This window comes from Psittacula echo (assembly GCF_963264785.1).
Source record: "Psittacula echo genome assembly, chromosome: 2".
Classification (NCBI taxonomy): domain Eukaryota; kingdom Metazoa; phylum Chordata; class Aves; order Psittaciformes; family Psittacidae; genus Psittacula; species Psittacula echo.
Window position 1 is genome coordinate 48876928 of NC_137737.1, and position 27036 is coordinate 48903963.

Sequence of the window (27036 nt, forward strand, 5' to 3'; positions counted from 1 at the left end):
AAGACTATCAAATGCATTGGCCATTAGTAAGACACAAGCACATAACTGAAAGAGAGCTAAATTATTTTCAAATTTAGCTTATTCCCACCTCATTAATACTGGTTTTATATTTCCTATATCGAGTTTATGTCACTTTACCATAGTGCTTGAAATCCTGTACATGTACATAAGAGGAAAAAGTACAGCATACTAAAATAATCCTATTGACCTTGTAGGTGGATAGTATGAAAGACTGCCCTTTACCTCTCCTTGTGGCCAAAGGGAGATGTTCCACCAGCATTACTTCAGCTGCCTTCATGCCTTCACCAATCCTGAAAACAGCCTACGAGGGAGCTATACTACCAGCACAGCTCAGCTGTTGCTAATGTTGGCTTGATGACAGTTTCTCATATGCTAGTCTATCTTCTCAACACCTCAGATTCCAGTCATATCGAGAGTATAACAAAATGTTACCAGAAAGAAGCTTTCAGAAACCTTAAGGAATGTGTTGAGCTTGAAGCCACTCTTAAAAATTAAAAAACATGTTGGGGTGCTCATTTTCTTTCTAATTGGATCTTGCTTCTGTTTTAGACCCTAGATAAAGCACAGATTGATACTGAAGCATAGAAGACACTTTTCTAAAGCTGGCTGCTAAACTGAGTAACTTAAATTCCAGACTGGTCAGAAGTTTGACGTGCAGTTGAATGTGCAGTTGTGTTTTGTGGTAGCATTACTTCTTCACATGCAACTACAAGTTTTTGCCAGATTAATAGATGATAGTCCTTTAGTGAGGACAACAGAAACCAGAAGGAAAAGAGGAGAAAGGTTAAAGGCTGAAGGTGCAAGCTAAAACAAACAACAAAAAAAATAGTGATCTCCTCTCTGTTTTCCTGCAGACGTATTTTTCTCTTTGAAACACAAAAGCATTTTAAAGAGATGTTTATTTAGGCTGTGTAGCAGTTCAAAGGTTTGATTCTTTTGGGTGATGTGAAAAATCCCAGCCAATAACCTGCAAAAGCCAGGCACATAAAAACCTACTTCCACACAGTGCTTCCTGAACTATATCTGACATCCAAGCAGCCGGTCTGAGTTCACAGGCTGTTACCTTTGCTGGCAAGGGAGGGGGGGGGCAATTTCCCCTGTGCTTTGTGCTGTGCCGCATAGCTAAAAGGAGGGTACGCAGGGCTTTCTGACCTTATGTGACTTGCTAAGTGGACAATGGGGTCCAGGATGTGACACAATCTTGGCACACCTGTGTTATCCAAATCCTGTTTTAAGGAGTGCTTTTAGAAACTTCTACGGAAATATTTTTGTTTATTGAAAATCTGTGTAATGGGTAGTTCTGTCTCTCCCAAAAATGACAGAGGCCTAAGCCAGCCAAACACAGAGGCTTGCTAATAGCTGGGAGAGTAGCAGTGGAAGTGCTTAGCAGCAGGAGCTGGGTAACCTACATTCCAACAAGAGGAAGTTTTAGATTAAAGGAGTTCTGATAAACAGGGTTTAACTGTGCTTCTCCAGCCAACTATAAATGCAGTTGGCACTAATGATGACATCAATTGTTTAGCATATCTTTTTTCCTGCATATTCCTCTGTTTTCCATTCACTGCCTAGGTTTCCAGATACGCATTTTTAAGTTGTATAATAACTAAGGGTAGAGCGCAGAAGCAGTAGGTCCCTTGTAACTTAAAGCAGAATCTTATCTGTTGCATACCCTGGCTTTCTGTAATGAACGTGTAATGCTTTGTAGTCTAGCTTTTCAGAGGAATGCTGTTGTCATCTTTCCTCTCTTTAAAAGCCCCTCTGCTCCCGACACTTTAATTGCACAGTTGCCTAAATGAGGCACTGCACAGTGTTAATGTGTGAGTCTGAGCGACAGTGCACTCCTCTTCTCACAGAGCCTGTGCCCTTGATCGTGAATTTAGCAAAGCACGTACTTTAAAAATAACTGGAGATTCAAGCAGAATCGCTACACTTACCGCCTTGCATAAGGTTTGTTGACACAGGGATCCTTCAACAGTAACTCATATTCTTTCCCTGGGAATAATAACCATTGCAATTAGTGAACTAGTTATTAAGTGTTGGGCTGGGGAGGAGAGCAGCGGCATGTCTGCATTTCTGGAAGCAGAGTTTTCAGTGTCCACATGGTTTAAAGCAGAAGAAAGAGAGGAGGGAGGGAAAAAAAAAAAAAAAAAAAAAAAAAAAAAAAAAAAAAAAAAAAAGAAGAAAAAGGGAAAAGGCTTGAATTCCTGCCTGCAGCCTCCCTTCTTGCAAGCTGCCCCTCCAGCTTCTCCCAGACGAGGCGGCAGGATGTTTTTATTCCCTCCGGGGCTATTCTCCCTCGCTTTCTCCCCGGAGCCGGGCACAACGGGCAGCCCGGAGGGAGCGGAGTTTGGGGGCGAGGACTGGCGGAGCTGATGTCAGCACAGGGCGGTGGGAACGATTGGGCTGCGGGAGACTTTGCAGCAGCAAATCCGCCCCCCCCCCCCCCCCTTAACCCCCCCTCCTTCTGTACCCTTGGCTTCAAAGCGACCGGCGCCCAGCAACTCGCAGAGGTGCAAAAAGTGGGCGCGGGGCCGGCAGAGCCGCCGCTGCCGCCCCCGGGCATCGCCCAGGCCGGGCTCGGCACGTCGGGGCGGAGGCGCGACCCCTCGGCACGGCGCTGGGCAGCCCGCCCTGCCCGGCGCGCTATAAAAGCCGCCTCCAGGAAAGGGAGAAACTCCACGGGAGGAAAACATCGCGGCGCGGTGCTGTTTCGCTGAAGTGCAGGCATGACATCTGTCCTGGGCAGCAGCAGGGCGTCGGGAGCGCCGAGCGGGCAGCTGAAATGCAAGTCCAAGAGGAGGCGGAGGAGGAGATCGAAGAGAAAAGGTAAGATAGATAGATATTTTTTTTTCTCTTTTTTTCCCCCCTCTCCTCTGTCTCCCACACAACATCGGCTGCTCCTGTGTTTATTGTCTGTGCTCTGCGCACGTCGGCCCCAGCCCTGCCGCCACCCCGACGGCCGGTGAGGGGCGGGCGGTGCCTCCTCCGCCGCGCCGATCCGGCACCCCCGGGATCCGGCTTGAGGACGAGAGGGGTCTCCGCGCTGCCCCGCGGACAGACAATGTTTGCTCTCCTCCTCTCTCTTTGTTTAGGGATGAGGTTGAACCCCGCAGGGGTGCCAGCGGGTGGCGGCTCGGCGGACCCCGTCCAAGGTAACGCGGTGCGGCGGAGCTGTCCCGTCCCGGACACACAGCCCCCGCCCGGCTCCAACACCGCCAACACCATTCTACCCGGCCTGCCGCCCGGTGTCCGGCCGCAGGAAGTGCCCCGGCAGCGCAGATCGCGGCGCGAAGCCTCCGGGGCAGCGCGCAGCTCCCGGGCGGCGGGTTGCGCCCCTCAAACTACCGCTTTATCCTTCTAGAGAAGGTCCGCTGAGTTTTGCTATTTTGGTGGTGTTCACCTTCCCTAAGCAAACCTCTGTTAGGAAGGCGCTCATTGCCATGGGCATGAAAAGTGAAGCTACAGGATGTCATTGCGAACGGGGAGTATGCCCTACATAAAAGCTCTTCGCCAGGCTGTGAACACTTTAAAGTAAAATGCACTGGTATGAGAAGCCAGAGATGCCCAGCTGCAACGCATTTGATTGCAGAGGTGCTAACTCCAGATGTTTCGCTGAGCAGTAAATACCATCTAACCTGTAATTGTTATAATTATGTGGGACTAACACGAGTTTTTAGTCAGCTAGCTCCTCAACTCAAGCTGATGCTCATGACACACTGCTTTTTCTTCCGATTCTAGAAAACATAATTTGTAGGTGCCATTAGTTGTGTCTTTTTATTATTATGTTAAAGGCAGTTAAGCACAGTATTTGATAACTTTTTTGGAAAGGTGTCAGAGCAGGTTTTATATGGTAACTGGTGCAAACTGGTCAAATGCTAAATGCTAGATTGTATCATTTGTCTGTCACTATTTTAACTTTCATCCCCGAACTCTCTGTATTCCAAATCATAGTTACAAATAGTGGCCTGCACAAGTGGAAACTACAGGCACCCAGATGTATCAGCACGTGGAGTAGGTGTGTAACCTTGACTTGTTCCTCTGGATCTTTGGGTTGCTGTAACACCTGGTGACAAAGGCTGTCTTTTACTCTCCATTATAAAATCAATTTTAAATTGCTAAGCATCCTTTAAATATGCTTGTACTTAAGTTGTGGTCTGCAGACTTCTTTGTGCTGTATTTGTTTAAGCAAAACTACTTTTCTAGGGAACTACAAACTTAGCCTAGCCTTAGCTACCCTGTACTTGGCCAAGAGAAAAGAGTAATCCATTAATATATGCAATGAAGAAAATGTGCTTTGTTATAAAGGTAAATTGTAAGTGTTAATTTTGTTTCTAAGCAGCAGACAAAAGTGTGGGTCTTTCAGTAAGACTTTTCTGATGCAATCCACAGTTGGTCTGCTTTGCCAAAATAAGGTAGAAGTTGAATATTTAAAAAACAAAAAAAAAAACCAAACAAAAAAACAAACAAACAAACAAAACCACAAACAAAAAAACCCACCACATAAACCCAACAAAAAAACCCACAAAAACCTGCTAAACAGTAACTTCGTAAGTAACAGCTATTTGCAGAATAGACAGCTGGGGGTTGGTGGCATTCTAGAAAGTGCTTGATATCAATATCAATAAGAATGTGTACTTGAAGAGGTAATTTTGTTTATTCCTCCAAATGTGCTGTTGTAACCACTTTCCAAATAATGTAGTTGGTTAGTATATCAATTATAGGGAGCAATGCTTGTGTTCATATGACTTTGATTTTGTTTTCTATGTAATCGCAGTATAAATTCATAAAAATACACATTCCTGTAATTTTATACTGGCAAAAAAATGCCTTTAACTTAAGGCACACCCAGTATAAAATCTGTTGGATTTTATTATTACACTAGTTTACTTACTGATTGTATATTTTTGTGTCTTTTTTGATGGTATCTAATGCAAAGGTGTTGTTTAACAAACTGACTGACCTGGAGACTAGTCAAGAAAATGTATATTAAGCTCATAAATTACTATATTCTGATAAGAATTGATATGAGCTCCATTATTTTGCAGGTTTGAGCTATTTAACAGATTGTGAAAATCTCTTTAGAGTGTCACCACTCTAAATAGTTAAAGGCGAGTGTCACTTGTCTTTAACTATTATCCACACATATTTTGTTTCTCTCAAGAATACTTTTAGTAGATGCATTAAAGTGTGTAACTACACACGTATGTTTACACATACACATGCAGATACCTGTGGACACTTCTAGACAAAGAAACTCACTCTAGTCTTAAATTTAAATTGTATATTAATCAGTAAGGAAATGAAATGATCTGTCACACCCCTACTCCTTAAGGAGATGGACTCAACAAATTATTTATACAACTTAATATATTTTATTACACATGTTACATATGAACTGTGCTTAAAACCAGGTTGAGACATCACCTGATAGAATATCTAGGGATGTATAGAAGTAGAAGCAAATGTTATTCTCTATTTAATAGAACTGGTTTTTCTCTTTGGATTTGCTTTCCATGTTTTCAGTCATATTTTTGTCCTAGTTAGTGGGAATTACAAATTGGTGTATCTGGATATAGCACTTTGCTTCATTTCTTTTATACCTGGATGATCTGGTTTAGGAGTTTGCTGGAGGCAGAAAGCAAATTCAAGCAAGGAAACAAACAACGTTCTCTGAATAGCTGAATTTCCCTGTGCATTTAGGTTAAAAAACGTGCTGCATGAGACCGAGGCGGAGAGAGAGAATTTCCGTATATGCAAATTGAGCACTGAAAGTCTAGGATACTGAGTGTGATTCCAGTGTACAGTAGCATTGTCCAATAATTAATTTGCATACATCTTATTTTTATGCTTATGAAATCCAGCAACCCTTTAAGTATAAATATCCTCCCTTGAAGACTTAAGCTTAAATGTCCATGCAACGAATATCACATTACAGGCATGTATTTGCAGAATGTTTTCATTCAGTTTTACACTATGTGCAGAAAGTGTGTTAAACAGCTAAAATGTTTATATTCATAGCCATTTGTTAATGTTAATATAGGTAGGAATATTTTCATTGTAATTTAGATATGTTAAGTCCCAGTGGGAAGTTAATATCTTAATTTCTTGGTGACCTAATGAAAAATAAATAGGGATGCATGCCAGATTATCTGCAGACTAATTTCATGTAGAAGCAGTAATAAGTGTTTTATATTTCTCTTTTTGTTGTTCTGTTGGGTTTGTTTTGGTTTTATCTGTGTGCATAAAATGACTAGAGGTTAAAAACTACACCTAATGGTTTAGAGAAAGCCATTTGAAATGCTTAGGGCTTTATAGGAAGTTACTGCATTTGTGGGTTCTTGTGTTTTCTCCAGGGCTTTGGAATATGGCAGAGTACTGGCAGAATTCAGCACAATGGCCTCAGCACGGTTTGTGTGTATTTCGTAGCCTGTGGTATACATTTTGAAAAGAAGGCTTGTTTTCTGAGATAAATGATTACAAGTAGGCCAAACAAAAGCAGAGGTGCCGCTTACTGATAATACTAAAAAGGCGAAATGTTAGCAGCCTCTGGCAACTGCTTAGAAATCAACATATAGAAAGTAAATATGAAATGGGTGATTGGAGATATATCCCTTCTGAGTCATTTTCCAGTATCAAACAACAAATAAGACACCTTATTTGTAGTACTGTTTTATAGAGCTAGCAATTAAAGTTAATTACTGGAAACAGGAGGGAATCAGGTGTCCCTGATGTGATAGAAAGCCATGTTGGAGGTCGCTGCTGATACAATGGGACATGAAATCCAAGTTGACAGAATAAACTAAATAAGGGCAGCAAGCGGGTGAGAGAGGCAAAATGATTGTGAAATGAAATTCCATGAAAAATTAATGAAATAGAAAGATTGTGCTGGGGACGGAGGGAGGAAACCAGCTTGGTTCTTCATCATCCTGCAATGCCAAAGTAATAAATGAGCGTGTTTCATCTTGGCGAGGTTCAGGGACACAACTCCTTCCCCACAACAGGATTGCATCGTGCTTCAAGACTTGTTCCGCTTATCTCGTCCCTTGACAGCTTGAGAGGAAGGGACTGGATTTGGTGATAAAATTAAATTGATTAAACCTTTATCCATCATCTAATTTGGTACCTTTCTTTTTTCTTTCCTTTTTTTATTATTACTTCCAATTTCTAGTGATCCATGTAATGACAGCAATTTAAGATAGCATCAAGGACATTAGCTACAATGACTGAACTTAAATTTAGAATAAAAATATGGGATTCATGAGTCCATATCTAAGTGCAGACAATTAAGTTATAGCAGAGCTGTATCTTCCTAGCAACAGCACGTAAGTGTGAGGACAATAAAATGGTGCGATTTGCTTTGAAACGGAACAAAATATTTAAACTTTATCTAGAAGTATTAATTATGTGAGTAGAAGCAGCACTTACATAAATATTGACCTTATCCTACATGAGCAGTGACATATGTAGCCATTAGATGCTTGCTTTCTACAATGGCAATGTGGAGGCATATAAAGCTAGTGGCAAAGTACCATACTGTTGGAAATTGTTTCCTATTACTTAAGATTTTGTACTTCTCCTTGGTGATTTGGCTAGGGAAAATGTCCCATAAGGTGAGAGCTTTGCTTAAAATTTCCAGTTTAAATAGAATTAATGGAATTTTTAAAATTCTTAATGGCAGCCCTTCCTCAAGTGATCCCTATAAATGGAAAACAATGCACTGAAAATGAAAGGTCAGGTGAAATTGCCGTGTGAAATACCCAAGTTACTAAAGGTCCATGCATACTGTTTTCTTAAGTTCCTTTAGCACACCTTAGGTTAGCAAGCTGCATTAAAAGAGCAGACATTAGAATATCTGTTTGATCTGTTAATTGTACTACTTTTGAATTACTGCTGGCCAATATTGTATAGGTTTTGCAAGTAGTAATGAACCTGAATTGATCCCTGTGTTTAGAGCTAACTATCTCTACAACCTTTCAGGCGTTTTACCATTAGTTATCCAGACAAAAAAACCTGATATGCATCAATAGATAGATCATTCTGAAGGCATCTGTGATGAACTTGAAGTTTTCTGTGTAACACAGCTCATTTTTCCTACAAATTGTGTTAAGTTCTGATAGGAAAATGAAGTACTCTACCTGTCTGGTATAACTGACCTTTGTCCCCCCCCCATATGAATTTGAAACAAAGCAGTTAACCCAGAGGAGTTTTGGCAGCATATTGTGATATATATATATATATAAAAATATTAAAAATATTCACTTTATTAACCTGTAGAAGCAGCTTGTCAACCCATACTAATAGGTAACCCTCTCCGAGTCGTAAAATAATCAAATATAATGCTTTAACAGAAAGCATTAAACGGATAGTGTTATCCATTGTTCAGTCAGTTCAGAATTTCTTGCTACTTAGGATGGGTTTGAAATATGAATATGTATTTTTGAGCTCTGAATTAACAATACCCAGTCCAGACTAGGGACTGAACATTGCCATGGATGGTTTAATGAAAATCTCTGCTTAGTAAAGCGTGATAACAAGAAGCATAGAGCAGGGCAGAGTGCATGAAGAGCAGGATGGCTAATGCTGAAGATATTACAGTGTCATTAATGAATGGAAAGTGCATTTTCACTGAGTATATTCTGTTTCATTCTGGCTGTTCTAGTTCCCAAATGTGTACTAGAAATAGTGAGGATTCAGAGACACATGGCAGAAGGAATTACAGAAGTGTAAAGTTTCACTACAAGGAAATTGATAAGATTTATATTGTTTATTCTGGAGATAAGTTAAAGAAGGAATACAATGAAGTTATATTAAAGAAGGAAAGATTATAAAGAGTGTAAAACAGATTACTCTGATTTATACCTGATTTTTTTATTTTTTACAAAGACAGAGGCTTTTAAGGAAACAGAATTCCAGCATGTTTAATAAGAGTGGAAGGACTTATTCTGTTCAGACAGTATGCAGCTGGCCTGGAGAATTCTTTCACTCAAGGTGTGGAAAAACAAAACTTAATGTATGTGTAGGAAGCTGAGGTATTTGATTAGCTCAGCTGAGACTAACTAAAAAGTTTGCTGCTCACTTCAGTGAATGTAGGCTTTGGCTTTAGGTAGGATATATTAAGAAGGATTTTGATTTTTAATATGAGATATGAATCCTCTTTTTCAGGAAATTATCTGACTCCTGACTTACTGGGATTACATGGAGAGGTGTTTTTTAGATGGTTTAATTGCTGCTGCTCACTGTGAGCCTTTTTGCATGCTCCTCTGTTTTCACAGCTGAAGCTATAACACAGCAGTTCAGGAGGTACATTTCTGCTTGGCTTTGCGGCGGTGGCAATGCGCATCCCTCCACCTGTGTGACTCCCAAAATGGGAACACGGTTGCAGTGAAGGCAGGCACATTTCCTTGGGATATTCCTGATGGCTTTTTAAGTTATCTTCCCCTCTGTTCCCACTCAACACCCTGCATAACGTATCTAAAAATAGATCAAAACTGAGACTGATTCCAGTCTCTTACTTTGATGCTGTAGTGAGGTTAGGTAGCATGATGATGAAAATTAATACATCCCCTGTTTCTTATTCCCTTGGAAAAAGAAGCAAAAGGGAATGAAAGGGGGTGAAAATAAATTATAAACACATGATGATTTGTTTTGCAGAAAAACACAGTTAATGGTGTTACTGCTAGAGTGCCATCATCAGATGTATATTCTGTAATAAGGGATTATCCCTGCACACCGTAGTGTCTTTGTGAAAGTGTTCCTGTTGGGTTAGGGTTTGGTCCCAGTACCAAACTACCGCATCTGATTTTGGAGTTGTGCCACTTGAGTGCTGTTTCTGAAACCTGTGGTACATGTTGGTAGCATTTTATGTGTGATTTGGGACTGAGGAGTGAGCAATGAGTAGATCTCAGCAAAATACTTTCTGTTAAAGTGTGATTTTTTTCTTTTCCTCATTTTTACGTTATCTTTATTTCTTATAAGAGAAATGGTGCTCAAAATTATTAACAGAGTCACCTTTCTCTAACTGCTAATGAAAAATCAGCATGAAGAGTCAAGGCTGCTAAGAAGTGTGGGAAGAAATAAGTAGAATTTGACAGATATTTTGTCTCCATCTTCATAGAAAGAGATTTACACACAACTAATTTAATGCAGTTGCCTGCTTCTTACCACTTCTCAGAGATTGTGAAATGGCTATTTATTCCTTAAATAGTGGGGTTTAACAAATGTGAAATGATGGCTATCAAGCCAACTGTAATAATGTATTACCTTTGTATAAGGCCTGATGCTGCTGCCCCTGCTCACAGTAAAATTGAAACTGAAGCCTCTCAGCATGAGCCAGGGTGGCTATGCTGCTATACACATGCATGTCTGTGCCTCAATATATATGTACACATATACATTTCCTTATGAAATAAAGTTTAGCTTCAGCTGTCTAGCAGTATTAAATGAATCAGCATAATAAACTTCAAGTTATATTAGACAAAGGATCTTAAAGCTTGTAGAGTCCAAAAAATATTAACGTGAGGGATTTTTATATTATCTTGAAATATTTTGTTTAGAGATGTAAAAATAAAATTTGTTTCATTTGTGTGTTTATACACATCCATTCATCCATGGTGTATGAACTTGTAAATTTAAATATGTATAAACATTCTGATAGGATTTGCGTATGATTTTCCTCTGTGTAATACTGATAGTCTTACAGACAGAGGCACAACTGCACAAGGATTATAAGAGTTTCATTTTTTTTTAGTGAGAAATAAATGAAAGAAACTTCTTAAGAAAGATTATTTTTTTTTTTTTAGGCTATTTCTTGGTCTCATTTTTGTACATATGTTTTCTGAGTACCTAAGTAATTCAGAATGGTAATAACAGATCCTTGTGCAGGAGCCTGTAATATTACTGTCAGGAAACCCCAAACCTTTATTGAAAAAGTGGATTTGTTCTTAAGTTTCTTTGTGTGCTGATCTTTCTCCAGCTGAATCTTACAGAACTGACATAACTGGGAGCAGAAGCCAACTCTGAGCTTGTGCGTCATATTACATCCATGGCAGCAGCCCTGCCACACACCACTTACGGATTCTTGAACAATATTTAACTGAAATTAACTTTCACTAGCTGATTTCCAGGTTGTAATTTCCCTCCCTCATGCCAATCATGAATTGCTATTTACATGTCTGTATGAAAGGTGATTCTGGGAAGTGAGGAGCAGAGCCATGGACTGCATTGCCTCATTGTTGAGCTGTGCAGATAGTAATTAATTGGAGCTCAGCTCTTGCTGCTCGTGGATTTAGGAGTTTAAAAGAAACAGGACAAAAAGGGAATGTTTTCTAATATCACTGACAGCAGGTCTCCTCCAGATGCAAGTGCTGCAAAGATTATTAAATCATCTCTATTTATCATTTACTTATGCTAAAGCATCTGATGTCTTTCAGTAAAATCTGTTGTTCCTCATGTTGAGATACTTGTTTTTCAATTCATGTTTATAATGATCAGTTTTTGCAGCTGTGTGACAGAGGTTTGCCTTACCTGGTGCTGTGTCCACAAGAAGTTGTTGTGCCTTCAGCTGGAATCCATGAGCGCAAGTCATTTGGTGATTTATTTCCTTTTCCATAAAAAAATTCACTATGCAAATCCTTTAGATTTTGTACACAGGAATGAGGAAATATGCACTATTCAAGCATAAATGTGAAGCATTTCAGTTCTTCAAGAACAAGTCAAGAGCTTGTCTTTCTGGGTTAACTTGTACCCTGCCAATAATACTTTTAAAATGAGACTTCAGCTCTGCGTTCATTTTGCTAGAAAAAACTAAAGAGTTTGAAGTCTTTGCATATAATAGCACAAGGTGTATACCATAAGGTAAAAGCAGGCAGTAAGATACTAACAGTTCCAGTTACCAGAAGATGGTTATTAGGTGTCAAAGAAAAGTGGTGATTTAAAAAATGTACACAGTTTTTGATTAGTCAGAAATGAAATAGCCTTTTGCAGTTTAGAAATGTGGTGTGTAATAGAAGTAGTTTAAAAGAACACTGTTTTATAGATTGGTTAGCCCAGACACATTTTTAAGCAGGTGATACATTGTGCTTAAATGGGGTAAGAAACCATAAACAAAGAAGTTCTGGCAGATTTTCCTGAAGGCTACCAGTGAATTCCTTGTTAAATTTACACTGTCATGATTTAAGTCCCATTGGACTATTTTTCCGTGCCAGTGACTAAGATCATCCTTTTCTTCAGATAACTCTAACTCATCCGAGCCATCAAGGACTCTTATTGCCCAGAGTTAATAAAAATGCATCAATGTAATCATACAAGGTACATGCTCAAATTATTTATGAAAAGTTGTTATTAGCTCTCTGAGACAGAGAAGACACATTCCCCCAGCTTACAGAGAGGGAAACTGTGTCAGAGCAGTTAATAAATCTGTTGCAGAATTAATTAGCAAGAGGTAGGAATTCAATAGTCTGTTGCTCCAGTTTCTCAAGTATCAAATTAACCTGTTTCTGGTTTGTACCTATATTTTCTGTAGCTGCATCATATCACATGGGTTTATCATTGCAAAGCACTCGTATGACATGACAGGTCCCTGGGAGCACTGCTCATTTCAAGGCGGACAGTGTGCTAGGCTGTGTGCTGCAGTCGGTGCACACAGGCAGAAGCAGGTATAATCCCTGCCTGCAAGGCAGCCTGCTGCAGTTGTTTGCAAAAGCAGTTCTGCCTGGTGATGTTTGAAAGAAAAGGGCTTTTTACTTATTTATCTATTTTGTATGTAAACAAATGCATGGGATCAGATTCTTCCTTGGTGTGGAATCGCATTTACTCTTCAGTTCCTGGAGGGCTTTTGATTTCTCCCAGAAGGACATGTTATACTTGCTGAGGGCAAGCTTTCTGTGTATCCAAGTTTACATTTAAAAGGCAACTTTTTCTTCAATATTAGCAGCACATTGCTGACAAGTCTCTAGACTAGCTCTATTTTTGTAACGTATATTACTTCCATCAGATGCTATGAGAATTTGTTTAAGGAACTGATTGAAACTGTTACAGATTTTTTTCTTTTTTTTACAAGATTTCACCTCTTAGATGAATCAGTTTCAGTAGAATTAAATATTAGCTAAATTTCATAACTTTTATTTCCATTAAAAATCTTACTAATGGTGCCTACATTTGTGTCTTGCCTGCAGTTCATCAATTTTGTATAGGCATGTGCTTCTTTGAAGACCAGGAGACTACTCCACTTTAGCTAAAAACACCATAAATTGACTATACTCTTTAACCATAAGATAATTATTTGACTAAAATGTAGCAGATAATTCTAAGATGAAAAAAAGAAAAAGCCATGGTTTCTGAGTCTAGCGAAGGAATTCTAAAAGTTAAAAACAATTAAAAAATATATTCCCTATACCTTATTACTTTTAATTTTGCCTCAGAAAACTCTAAGCCCTCATTAAGAGTCTCCAAAATTAACTGAAAGCAAGAAGCAACATAATACACACTGGTTTGGTCTTGTAGAGTGCTGTTTTAATGGGAGTATGACTATGGAAGCAGTCTCAATCTGTTGTTAATTATTAAAAAGATAACCACAAAGGCACACAAAAGCTCCTTTTAAAATAAAACATAGATTGTGTAGCCCTAAAAATCCATGTGTTGATTACATATTTGCACTTGCTTGTTTCTTTACCAAAACACCCATCTCTTTTATCCCCTTTTTGTTATTATCTTAATCCCCTTGCTTGTATCCTCACCTATTGAAGCAGCTGTTATTCATATAAATTACGAAAATGAAAGCATGTATGGGAGTGGTGGCTGAATAGGACCAATATATCATCAAAGGTCTTCGGGGTAACATATGGCCTTGGTTCAGCAAAATCACTTGTTCAGTCATTCCGTTGCTGCCTAGAAAAGCAGTGAATAAAGAGTAACAAGATCTGCATACAAATATGCAGGTGCTTTAGGGTTATTTTGTGGAATCAGAAACTGGATAAGGAGTTACTATTCCTTTTCTAAAAAAAATCTACATATTAAAGAAAATTTGTAATGCACTTATTTGCCAACACATATTTCTTAGGGCTCATTCTGTTTTAGCACATCTAAACTGATCTTCCTACCACTTCCTGAGCAGAATAGATGTTTTTCTGACACTGGCATGTAAAGGTGGTATCTGTGCTGTTTAGACAGAAATGGGAGACAGCAAAAAGTAAAGGGGCTGAGACTAGTATTCTAATGGCTATTATAGCAAAAGCAATGTGTGCATTGTGTACAGGCAGTTGGATGAAGAGTGGTTTGTTAATCTTGCTAATCTTGATTTCAAATACTTTTCGTTTTGTTGGTTTGCCCCATAGTATATTGTTGCAAATGATGACGACGGGCACACACCTTCCTGCAGATGCAGTTATGCATAGACCTCATATAGTCAGTTAACTGCATTTCCATCTGTCCTTTCCAGCAGGTATCAGTGAATTTGCGCTTCGTAGAAAAGATGATTATGACTCACTGAAACCCGCATGGCAAAAAGAGATTTCAGTGATTGTCAGCACAGACTTTGCATAGAGATGAAGTACAGGTGGGCAGAAAAGCTAAAGGGACCATGAGATGTGGTGCTTTCAGTGCATCTGTGGGCAAAAGCCTGGCTTAAGGGCAGCAATGATACAGCTCCCTGACCAAATGGGGAAACTGGTTTCCATCAGCCCTTTTTAACAGACAGCTTGTCTCTGCTGAACGTTGACAACGTATTACATAAATTTCCCTGCAACAGCTTGTTTCAGAAACTTTCCCCAGTAATGTAGATTAAGTTAGAATTTTGTTTTGACTGCTGTAATGCATATTCATTAGATAAAAGCCCAGACAATTACTGTGATAGTTTCACTAGCAGGTGGAGCATGTTTTAGGATTTGATGGGCATGGGATTTGCTGCAATAATCTCGGAGAAATTTGGGGGATTATTTTTGTTGGGGGTTTGTATGAAAAGTGAGAACGTAAGCAGATTTGAAGGTGATTTCATTATGTTTTTACATTAGTTTGCTTTTAACATTTTAAATCCAGAATGAGTTCATACTTTGAACAAATGAAGGTCTCTTAGGGCAAGCAATGAACCACACAAATAAATGCTACCTAAATAATATAGTTTAAAATGCATAAATAGTATGCAGCAATATTTCTAAAGGGATAGCACTTTTTATTACCTTCACTTCCCAAAACTAGAAAGAATTAGAAAAAATATTTTCTATCTTCACTTGTATAATGTTCACTTTCATCCATTATGTACATTAAGATGTACGTTGTATACATAGATTGATTTTTGTTGAGTAGATAATATTACAGAAAATATGCATTTGTCAACATTGTTGAGAATTTGTGAACAAAAGCACAATTTCCTTTTTTCTTTTCACAAGAAAAGAGGGAAAGATTGAGAGCAGAATTGAGATGAAGAGAATAGGAGCCTGATCCTGTGCTGTTATATGGGAATCTTTCTTTTCCAGGAGCACCAGGCCCTACCATTTATGGCACCTTCATCCCACAGGTCATCCTCACATGGGTGGTCACATTGTTTTTATTCAGATTGACCTCGGTGGTAATTTTTGTAGGAGTTAGGGTCATGCTAGCTGGCACCAGCAGTAGTGGATCACTGCCAAATCAGATTTTCAAAAAGAAAATAAGGAAGATAAAATTGCACACCCAGGAAAGCACTTTATTTCATTCTACAGCACAGAATCAGAATTTAACATTAAAGAAGATTTAAAAATACACTTGCATAGCACAGAAGTTATCAGTCTAGACTCCCCATCTGTTGAATGGCTTGTAAGTATCAGTAACAGTTCAGTATCTGACTTAAGCAGAAATCATCATGTAAAAATGCTAATAATTTCTCTACGCTGTTTTGTTACTAATGGAATTTCAAAGCTATTAGTGCATATGTTTATATTCAATTTCTATTTATGTACTTAAACACAGACACTCTAGTACTATGCATATTAATGTGCCAATTTGTGCTCCAGCAACGTGTATATTAACGTACATGCATATTTATATGAAGCGCTAAACTCAATGGAAGTTTTGTCCTAGGCTTCTTAAGGAGCTTGGCTCAAACCCTGATTTGTATTTTCTTTTTTAATAAACATTGGGTCAAATTTCCAGCAATTAATTTGGTTCATAAAATAGTCATTTTGTAGTTGTTTTTTAATTCTTAAGTACAAATCATTTATGAGTTGCATCATTTTCACCAGCTTGTGTAGAGATGTTTCTCTGTTGAAAAGAGCTGCTTCCATACTCCCTTCATCGTCCTTTGTCTTTCTTGATTTCAGTGTGTTTTAATTGTGTTTTGTAATCCCCTACACAATTATAACTGATTAATTAGCAAACCTTCAGTTTCAGGCTCTGAATTTTTCTCTTAGTCTCAGACCATTTATAATCTCAGCTGAAAAGACAAGATCGAACATCCACCTTGTAATTCATCTCTTTGCATCTTGTGCCCCTCATGATTATTGTTTATTCTTTATTATAACTGGGGGGTTTAAGGGTGAAATGTTACACCCTGAATTATCTGGGCTGTTAGCCTGAAAATAAATCCATACAGATGGGCTGCAGGGAAATAGTGAAAGTCAAGGAATCCACAACTCAATACTCCTTTGTAGAATTTGGGGCTTCAGATATCCATAAAGAAACTGTGGCTGGTAAAAAGTAATGATAGATAAGACTTTCTTTTGCAGAGCTTTCATCAGTTTATATTTTCAAAATTTTCTTTGCAAAGATGCAGGATAGAAACATGCATCTATTTGTATGTTTATGAAGAGTAAATAAATCCAACATTTCCATAAGTCCTAGGATGCAAAAATCTATGGTTTTCAGAAAATCACATTACTTGTTTCTCATTTCTACTAAAGCCTATACCCACATGGAATTGTCCATCCAAAGAATCCTGTTCTCTTTGGCCTAAAATGGGCTAAAGTGGAGTATCCAGGCTCTCCCGTACATAGTTTCTCACACCAGTTAGAGGCTTGATGGTGCAAGCCGGCTGCTGAGGTCTGTTGCAAATACGCATTTCTCTTATTCATGCAATATGAGCCTTTCAAAATCTGTGTGAGCTCCAAATGCTTCTCAATAGGTCACTGTCAGTTTTGGAATGATACTGTAAAATAATATAAATATTTTTATTATGGAAATATAAAAGGAAAGAGAACAGTTAACACTGGATTGTTTTTTAAACTGATCTTTTTCTTTCTTTCACAACTCTGTGTGATCTTTGTAGGCACTAGATTAAAAAATAATTTCAAACATGAATAAGAAATAACATGTGCAGAAAACTTCATTTCAGCTAGAATTAGCAATGTCAAGCATCTTTCTGGGGCTGTGATTCCAGTCTGCCAGTTTCCCAGAGCGTGCAGAACAAGTGTGGCTGTGACCAACAGAGCCCATGAAGCATTTTGAAATAGGCTGTAGTGCTCATTTCTCTCTCCAGGAAGAACTAATTTCAAACATTGCAGCAGGCCGTTCAGGAGATATGGTATCTTTCATTGCTGACTGCTGCTTTTTTTCTGGGTTGTTTCTTTTTTTTGTGTGTGGCTTTCTTTCTTTCTTTCTTTGTTTTAAGAGATCTCTCTTGCAGATGTTTATTCACTTACAGCTTTGTATTGCCCAGATGCATTGCTCTTTTCTCAGCCTCCAGCAGGTTCCCTTAGCTGCTGTCTTTGGACAGCAGTGTATCATCAAGGAGCAGCTGTCTCTAATGCAGCTTAAGCTGAATTTTGGGGCAACAGAGTGTTTCTTTAGAAGATGCAATGCTGTAAGAGTTGATGGAACTTAAGGGAGATGCAAGACCTCCTCATGACAATCTGTTTGTCCAAGGGAGAGCTGATGTGAGACTCCCGTGCAACACTCGCCTATGTTGCCTTCTGCTTATATTTTCCATTGAGCATGGCTAGAAAGTCTGTTTTATGAAGAAGTCCATGAGCTATGTGTCTGACCAGGTGTAGATCAAGGACTTCAGCCCACTTGGCTTTGCTAGTGAGCTGATGAAATGTTGGGGTCACATTATGGTCCAAATAGCAGACAGTTCTGCTGAATGTGCTCATGCGAACCTGTGAGAGATGTATTACTAGAGAGTCACACAGCTGTGTTTTTCCTGTGTCTCCTGGTGATATGGTGGGAGCACAGTGGCCTCTTGGTCCCTTCAGCCCCATCAGCAAGGAAGACGTGCCTTACCTGATATTTATCAGGAGCCTGAGGGCAGGTTCACACACTTGCAGAATGGATTTTCACTGAAGGAAGCTGTATTCTGAAACTGGCAATGCTGAAACTTAAAATTATCTTCTGCTTTATTACTAGGACATATTTTTAGGCCCTAATTCATGTCTCGTGTGAACGCAGTCCTCCCACTCCTACACTGGGAGTACCAAAGTGGAGTCTGAGGGCTGTGTGTTTCATTTTCCAGAAATAAGTACTACCCAAGATTTTGAATATTTATGGTTTTTGCTTTTTTAAAAAAACACATCCACTGTTTATAGGCCTGTGTATGGTGTTAAAGTAGCAAAAAATCAAAGTACGAACTGCTGTCCTTTGCTTTCTTGTTGCTCAGGCTCATTTTCCTCTTTGCTTAGTGGGTTTGCATCTAGATTATGCAAACTGAAAAAAAAAAAAAAAGAATATAAGCCCAATTGCTATTAAAATATTTTGCATGCCTCCTGTTTACTTCACTCTCCTCTTGAGCTGCAGTACCACAGCTATTTACACCCTGTTGTCTTCAGTGGTCACTGTGAGGCCACATCTGCTTTTGGATGTTGCTGTCCTCCATCAAGTGCTTAAGGTGATCACGTTATACTGACAAATGGAGAGGGTGACCCTGCAGCCTGTATTCCCAGGAGCTGCTTTTAGGCATTCAGGCTTCCCATTCAGTGCGATACAAACCCAGGTCTTACAGGACCTGGGCTTTCACAGTCGCGTCTGTGTAACCATGGTCTTCCAACAGAGACTGGACATTGTCTGCTCTTACGTGGGAGATCCATTCTGAGTTGCAGAAAAACAAGAGTTTATCAACAAATAGTGTGGCAAGAGGACAGTCTCGGCACCTCTGCGCTTGAAAGGTAAGCCAAGCCAAGAAAGCTCTGGGTATTGGCACTCTACAAGCAAATTGTAAATATAAAAGATGTGAAATATGTATCTTTTGCCACAGAACAGGAACGGAATTCTACATCAAATAAAACTTAAATTTGTTATTGTCGTGGTTTAAGCCCAGGCCGTTTCTTTCTTATTAGTTGGTGGAGATATTGCTGCTATCTTGTTGATCACATCTGTGGGGATTTGATGACGTCCATCTTGCCATTTTATTCCCCAAAATTGAATCTCCTGTGCAGGTCCCTTGACCTTACTCCGTTTTAAGGCAAAACCAGCTTTCAGCAGGATTTGGATTATTTTCCTCCCTTTCTCAAAGACTTCTTCCGCTGTATCACCCCACACAATAATGTCATCAATGTATTGCAGGTGTTCTGGATCTTGCCCCTGTTCCAGTGCATTCTGGATCAGTCCATGGCAGATGGTAGGGCTGTGTTTCCACCCCTGGGGCAGTCGGTTCCAAGTGTACTGGACGCCCCTCCAAGTAAAAGCAAACTGTGGCCTGCACTCTGCTGCCAAAGGAATTGAGAAGAATGCATTGGCAATATCAATCGTGGCATACCACTTGGCTGCCTTTAACTCCAGTTCATACTGAAGTTCTTGCATGTCCGGTACAGCAGCACTCAATGGTGGTGTGACTTCATTCAGGCCACGATAGTCTACTGTTAGTCTCCACTCTCCGTTAGACTTTCGCAGTGGCCATATGGGGCTATTAAAGGGTGAGCGGGTCCTGCTGATCACTCCTTGACTCTCCAGTCTACGGATCAGCTTATGGATGGGAATCAGGGGGTCCCGGTTGCTGCGATACTGCCGCCGGTGCACTGTTGTGGTTGCGATTGGCACTTGTTGTTCTTCGACCTTCAGCAACCCCACAACAGAAGGATCCTCTGAGAGACCAAGGCAATTTCCTCAGTCTCCAAAGCAGCAATACCAAAAGCCCATCGGTACCCTTTTGGGTCTTTGAAGTACCTCTCCTGAGGTAGTCTATGCCAAGGATGCATGGAGCCTCTGGACCAGTCACAATGGGGTGCTTTTGCCATTTCCTCCCAGGCAGGCTGATCTCAGCCTCCAGTACAGTCAACTCTTGGGATCCTCCTGTCACTCCAGAGATATAGATGGGTTCCACCCCTTGACAGCTTGACGGCATCAGGGTACACTGTGCACCGGTATCTACTAGAGCTTTATACTTCTGTGGGACTGATGTGCCAGGCCATCTGACCCACACAGTCCAGTAAATCCGATTGTCCCCTACCTCCACCTGGCTGGAGGCAGGGTCCATCTAACAGTCATTACAACGTTGGACACTTAAGTCTTGTAGAAAGGTTTTATTCTTCTTTATCACAGGAGCTGGAGTAAAATCAGCTCTTCCGCTCCATCTGGGAACCTGCTCACCAGAGACTGAAGCCGCAGCTCTCATGGGATGATCAGTCTTGACCCTTGTTCCTATTTTCAATTCACGCACCCGTTCCTCCAAAGCTGAAGTAGGTTTTCCATCCCACTTTGTCATGTCTTCTCTGTGATCCCGCAGGTAAAACCATAGGGTGGCCCATGGCGTATACCTTCTATATCTTCTCTCTCGAACAATGGGACGTCTTTTGTTAACAGCTGAGACGTGTGTTGGTACACGTGAGGAGCTGGATAAATCAGATAGATGGTCCCTCAATTGTTTGACATCCTGGGACAGTTTTTCCACAGCTGAGATGATGGAAGGGGTGAGATTGTCTTCGAACTCTCGGAGTTTATGAATCATTTCAACCACTGTTAGTGGTATTATGTCATTCCAGGTTATTGTTGCCAATGAATGGGCATATGATGACGGTGCATTCCATGTAAGTTTTCGCCACATGGGTCGTGTACATTTGACTTCATCTGGGTCTATGGGTATATCTCCGTTATTCAGTTTGATGTGATAGATCATCTCTACGATGGCTGATTCCCTCAGAGACTGGATGCCTTTGTCTAAAGTAGTCCACTTGGCCGAATGACTCATAACATCATCCTTGTATGGAAACCTTTCTTTCACAGCTGCCAAGAGCCGCCTCCAAAGACTGAGGGACTTTTTCTCTCTTGCAATTGCTTTGTCAGTTTCCGCTTCCCTAGCAAGTGATCCCAGCTGCTTGGCTTCTGTACCTTCTAGTTCATGATCATCGGCCCCATTGTCCCAGCATCGGAGCAACCAGGTGATGATGTGCTCCCCTGGTTGACAGGTAAAATCTTTTCGCATATTCCGTAGCTCGGTTGAGGTCCGAGGTCGAGAAGTCACCTCTTCTTCTTCTTCGTCATGTGATGATGACTCCTGATCAGATGGTGGCCCGGGTGGTGAATACATTGTTTCTTCATCTTGCTTCACCCTTCTTGCCTCTCTTTTGCTTTTTCTCTTGCGTACAGGGGCAATCGATATTGGTACGAATTGGTCCTCTGGTTTAGCTGCAGTCATTATCACTGTGGTTTGAGTAGCAGCAGTACTTGTCTCTGGGGGTGGTGTAGCTGCTGTGCTTGGAGCTGGGGTAGCTGCACTGTCTGTTGCAGTTGAAGTTTGAGTAGTGGCTGTACTTGTCGCTGGGGGTGGTGTAGCTGCTGTGCTCGGAGCTGGAGTAGCTGCGCTGTCTGTTGCTTCGCCTTCAGATCCAGGGACATTTTTTTCCTTTTGAAGGTGCTGGATAGTATTGAACAAGGCCCGGTAAGCATAGGCCAAGCCCCAGCACGTTGACGTGATTTGTCCCTCTCTGGTATGACCAGGATGACAACACACCTCATTTAAGTGTTTTACTAATTCTTCTGGATTTTGCACTTGTTCGGTGGTGAAATTCCAAAACACTGGAGGTGCTCACTGACCTAGATACTTGCCCATACTATCCCACACACCCTGCCACTCATGGCTGTCCAGCCTCGGGGAAAATCTCCTAGTCCTCCTATATCGTTGTCTAACCCCAGACAAGACCCAAACCTGACTCTGCTTAACTCTTGAAATCAGACGAAATGGTCATGGGCAAAACACACTCTGTATGGGTGCCCATATGGTGATCCCCATCACAATCAGCAAACAGGTCTCAACAGTATTTAAAGACCATTCAAAAACTTCAAAACTCTCAAACGATGCTGTAAACGGTCTGGGAGGGGCACTGGGCGGGTAAAAGAATGTCTCCTTCACAGGTTGACCACCCAGGAAGGAGAAAAAAGATGTGTAATTGCTAAGCACTTGTATTATACACTTCCCAAAGTATAAAGGTGGTGACCACATTGGGAACATAAGCCAGATCAGTTTCATGATCAATGATTCTACTGTATTATAAGTCATTACCATAAAGTACAATGAGACAATAACCTTAGCCCAAGCCCCCCACCTGATAAACACTAACACAGCAAATACCGGCTGTAAGTAAGGTACAACATACTGAAACTGTGAGATCAGGAACAACAACTTTAAGAGCCAATAAATCAGCATTGTGACAAGTGACTATTAATCCAAAACAATGCATGCTTTTCGCAAATACGATTAGACACACTCCGGTCAGATCTGTCGTTATCTCAACCCTTCATGCCCCACGTTGAGCGCCAAAAAGAACTGTCGTGGTTTAAGCCCAGGCCATAAGTAAGCCACTCAGCCCTCTTGCTCACTCCCCCCTTTTCTTCCCCCCCTTCCCCCCCTTGCTCCGAGAGGGATGGGGAGGAGAATCGAAAGAATGTAATTCCCACGGGTTGAGATAAAAACAGTCCAGTAACTAAGGTATAACACAAATCACTACTGCTGCCACCAATAATAATAACAATGATAAGGGAAATAACAAGGGAAGAGAATACAATACCACCCGTCAGCCGATACCCAGCCTGACTGAGCAGTGAACCAGCCCTTCCAGGTAACTCTCAGTTACATCCTGGGCATCACGTGCTGTGGTATGGAATATCTCTTTGGCTAGTTTGGCTCAGGTGTCCTGTCTCTGCTTCCTCCTGGTTTCCCCTCCTCCCTGGCAGAGCATGAGACTCAGAAAGTCCTTGGTCAGAGTAAACATTTGAGCAGTAACTAAAAACATCGGTGTTATCAGAGCTGTTCTCAGGCTGAAAGTCAAAAACACAGCGCTGCACCAGCTACTAAGAAGGAGGAAAATTACTGCTACTGCTGAACCCAGGATGCTTATTTTATTAAAAAATAATGAAGACTCTTATTCTGTCAGCATTCTCCACAGCCTAATACCAACCCAATAGGCACTGTCTTGAAAAAAAGAAAAGGAGAAAAAAGGCAGTGCATAAAACGTGGAAAGATACGTTTCATACCTTTACATAAATAAGGGAAAAATAAATGAGACATTTAGGAAATGCAAATTAAATATGTTCTTTGTTTTAATGCTGTATTAGGGGAGCTTGCAATAGGTAGGATTAGAAAATGATCGCTGAGAAATATTACTGGTGTGGTGGGTATTTCAAGTTAGTGAGGAGTCTTTCATTTAAAAGAAAACCATCAGAAAAAGGCTGTATCAATATATGAATGGAGAGAAATCAGATATTTCTGCTACTGCAAAAAATTAATAACATAAGTCATTAGCATTAGTGCAACTTGCTTCTCTTTCTAATTTACAGCCACATATCTAGATTAACTATAAAATATTCCTGGGTTTAGGACACACTGTCCTCCATTGAATGCTTAGTCTAGAAAGGTTATTAACATTGAATGGGGACTGTTCTCTCAGGAGAGCTGCAGATAAAATGACCAGGGAAAGAAATAGCACAACTTCTCAAATTAGCATAATTAGTAATTATCTCTTAATAGCCCCACTTGGCTTTGGAGACTTGGCACTTGAAATTCCACTTAAAGTTCAGTGAGGAAAAACAAATTTCACGCTGAAATGTCTCAATAACACAGCTGAGCTGCTGAGGTAATCGTCTGGTTTAGGTAAAGGGAAGGAGATGAACATATGGATAGGAAGATCTTTCCTGTAAGCACTGTGTTTGTGTTTGCATATGTAAAACACTCGAGGCTTAATGGTACAATTGCCACTTTCTCTGGGGGTCAGGGGAGAGCAGAAAGATGAGTGGGACTTTTCTCTCTTCTTTAGTGGAGAGAAATAGATGAAGTTAATGAACTAAAATGAGGAAATTCCATTCATTTTGCACTAGAATAGTGTATTTTCTTTCACAATTCTAGCTGAAATAAAAAATATGAGGCAAACAAGCCCGGCAGTGGATAGAAACAGCAGCCTTTGTCATAGCCAGTGGCAGAATTAAAACCTTACCAAATAGGGATGGTTCTCCAATATTTAACTTAAGGCAAAATCGGATGAATAAGCACAGGGAGCCGGGTAACCCTAATTTTTTTTCTTTCTGTGGCAAGGAAACAGATGGCTCTCTGAAGATGCATTTGGCTGAGAAAGAATAAAAGCACAAGAGAAATATTTACCATTTTTACATACCTAAAGCCCAGTCCTCTTTATCCTCTGGCAGGAAACAATTTGTCAGTTTATCCTGATCGAAACAAGCCTTTGTTATTAAGAAGGCACATTTTGATTTACATGTTGCACAGCTGGTTAGAAGCTTTCCACCATGGAACCCATATACAATTGATAAGCCTTCCTAAACTAGTTTGAAATAAGCTGTTTCACTCTAGACCCTTTGACAGGCAAGGCAATTCATGTTGGGTGCCAATACATCAGTAATGGATATATAGAGATGATGGTTTGGGAGGCTTTTTCTTGTTGTTGTGTTGTTGTGGTTTTGTGTTTGTGTGGTGGTGGGGGGTTGGTTGGTTTGTTTGTTTTTGTGGGAGATATATATACGTGTGTGTGCATGCACATATATACGTATATACACTTTTAAGTGCCAGATGGCCATATCCTGAAGGTGCAGGGAGTCAGGGGTGCAGTGATTCATGTCACACATGGTTCCTCCTGGGGTAGGGTCAGGTGCCCTTTGAAGTGGCACTTTTGTTCTGCCTGCAGAGCAAAGGACCCCTTCCAGCAAGGAAGTAATTTTTGATGCCATGTCAATATACAAAATAGGGAAGATGAAGATAAATTAGTCAGAAGAGGTTGTCAGCTGTTACAAAACTGATAGGCTGACACTTGTTCTGCCTGCAAAGCAAAGGGCCCCCTTGCTGCAGGGAAATAACTCTTGGTGCCATATCAACACACAAAATAGGGAAGATGAAGACAAACTAGTCAGAGGAGGTTGTCAGCTGTAACAAAACTGATAGGCTGACACGCTCATGGCCAGAGAAGGAAAAGGTTTGCCTTAGAAACTCTAATTAAGGCTGGCCAAGGTCCATTAGCTCATCTTCACTAGTAGTGTCGCAGCCTCACACCCTATGTATCACCCTTATTATACAGGTTCTAGGTGAGAAATGTGATTAGGTGAGCTGCTATCCTGTGTTTCCAAGGCCCATCCTCTAAAAGCAATTCAAATGCCTCTATCAACCAATAAAATCCATTTCAAAATTCAGAAAGAGCATGAAGGCAAAGAGGGAGAAGGGAGAAAAGAAACTGAAGCAGATCAAAAGAGATGAAATGACATCTGAAAAGTATGGGAATGAGGAGAATATTGAGACTGAATTAATTACAAAAAACCCTAAAAGATGCAGAAATCAAGCCGGTCTGACGTAGATAATCACAGGCTGACAGAAAGCAGAAAGGTGGGGCAGTATCATGATAAATGAACACATTTCTCCCTATTTCCCCCTTCAGTTCTACTCCCATATGAGTACTTGACAAATAAATTAAGCTTAAGCACTAGCACTGGAGAGAGCACGGAAAAATGTCCTGATGGACACCTGAGATATCTCCTGATAGGCTGTATGTGGGCAGCTCCTGAGAAGAAAATGCTACAAAAGAAAAATGTCCACTCCTTGACAAGCCTCTTTGTTGAGTGATTAATCTGTTTCTGCCTTCCTCCTTCCCTATAATATTGGGAATGTGAGCTGCTGCTTCGAGGCCAGACCTATTAAAAAATCATCTGTGAATAGTAGCTTGGCTGTTTTTTTCAATGCATATAGCTGGAAGTGGTGGATGTTGATTTTTCTTAGTACCCTAGGCAGGATTTTTTTCAGGGCAGATTTTTCAGAACATTTTTCTTTTAAATTTCTTCTTGAGAAATGCAGGAGAACCAGTTGGGCGGTTGCACACGAGTCTTGTTTGTTTGCAAAGCTCATAAGAAAGATGATCTTGTCAAATTCAGGAACCCTGAATTTGATTTTTGGGTCTGCCGCTGTTGTTTTTGCGAGACTGGCTATGCGCTTGCCTCCCCTCTGCATAGGGTCCAGGAGGACAGACAGAATACATTTATCACCATTATTTATAATCTCTGCTCTGTGAGCTGTGTAGAGACCACCAAATTATGTCTGAAATAATGTGGTCCTGATCTCATTTGGGACCTCCTGCTTGCTCTTGTAAAGTAATAGCAATGTTACTAAATGGCATTAAGTTTTATTTCTAGGCACTGAGGAAGCTGGGTATGTAACCTGCAGGTGACCTGAACTACCAAAGGCTGCTTCGGTGACAGTTGATCTTCTCTGACAGCAATTAATTATTTGGCCTAATTCTGCAGTGCTTGGCAAACCTTAGTGAGGTGCAAAGGGCATTTCTGTTTTGCTAAAACCAATGCTACAGAGGAGTGCTCAGCAGTTCAGTCAGGATTGGAGCTTTAAAATTGGACGGAGTAAGGAAGAGGAGAAACATTAAAATTACCTGAGCAGAAAAATGCCTGAGGATAATTCATTCTCCTAAAAATTGCGATTGGGTTATATTGCCTTCATAAGTAGCATTTAATTGTGACAAGCTGATGATCTGCTGCCTTGTTCCATTTTTTCTTTCCTTTTCCAATTTTTGGAACCATCAATTTTGGCTATTTCTTGAATTGCTGGTAATTCAGAATAGGGGGTCAGTAAGAACATACTGTGTATTACATTTGTGTTGCTTTCAAACAGAGTTAATCCTAACC

The 27036-nt window shown here is 40.4% G+C and overlaps 1 protein-coding gene across 1 annotated transcript in view; it reads left to right on the top strand.

The window, feature by feature from the left end:
* Positions 1-2608: 2608 nt before the first annotated feature.
* Positions 2609-27036, top strand: part of ADARB2 (adenosine deaminase RNA specific B2 (inactive)) — a gene marked incomplete at its 3' end in the record, with an annotated part of 310942 nt that continues 286514 nt past the window's right edge. The window contains exon 1 of the mRNA XM_080609828.1: positions 2609-2847. Within this exon, the coding sequence (XP_080465954.1) occupies positions 2748-2847 (100 nt within the window). The 5' untranslated portion in view covers positions 2609-2747. The remainder of the gene's footprint in view (positions 2848-27036) is intronic.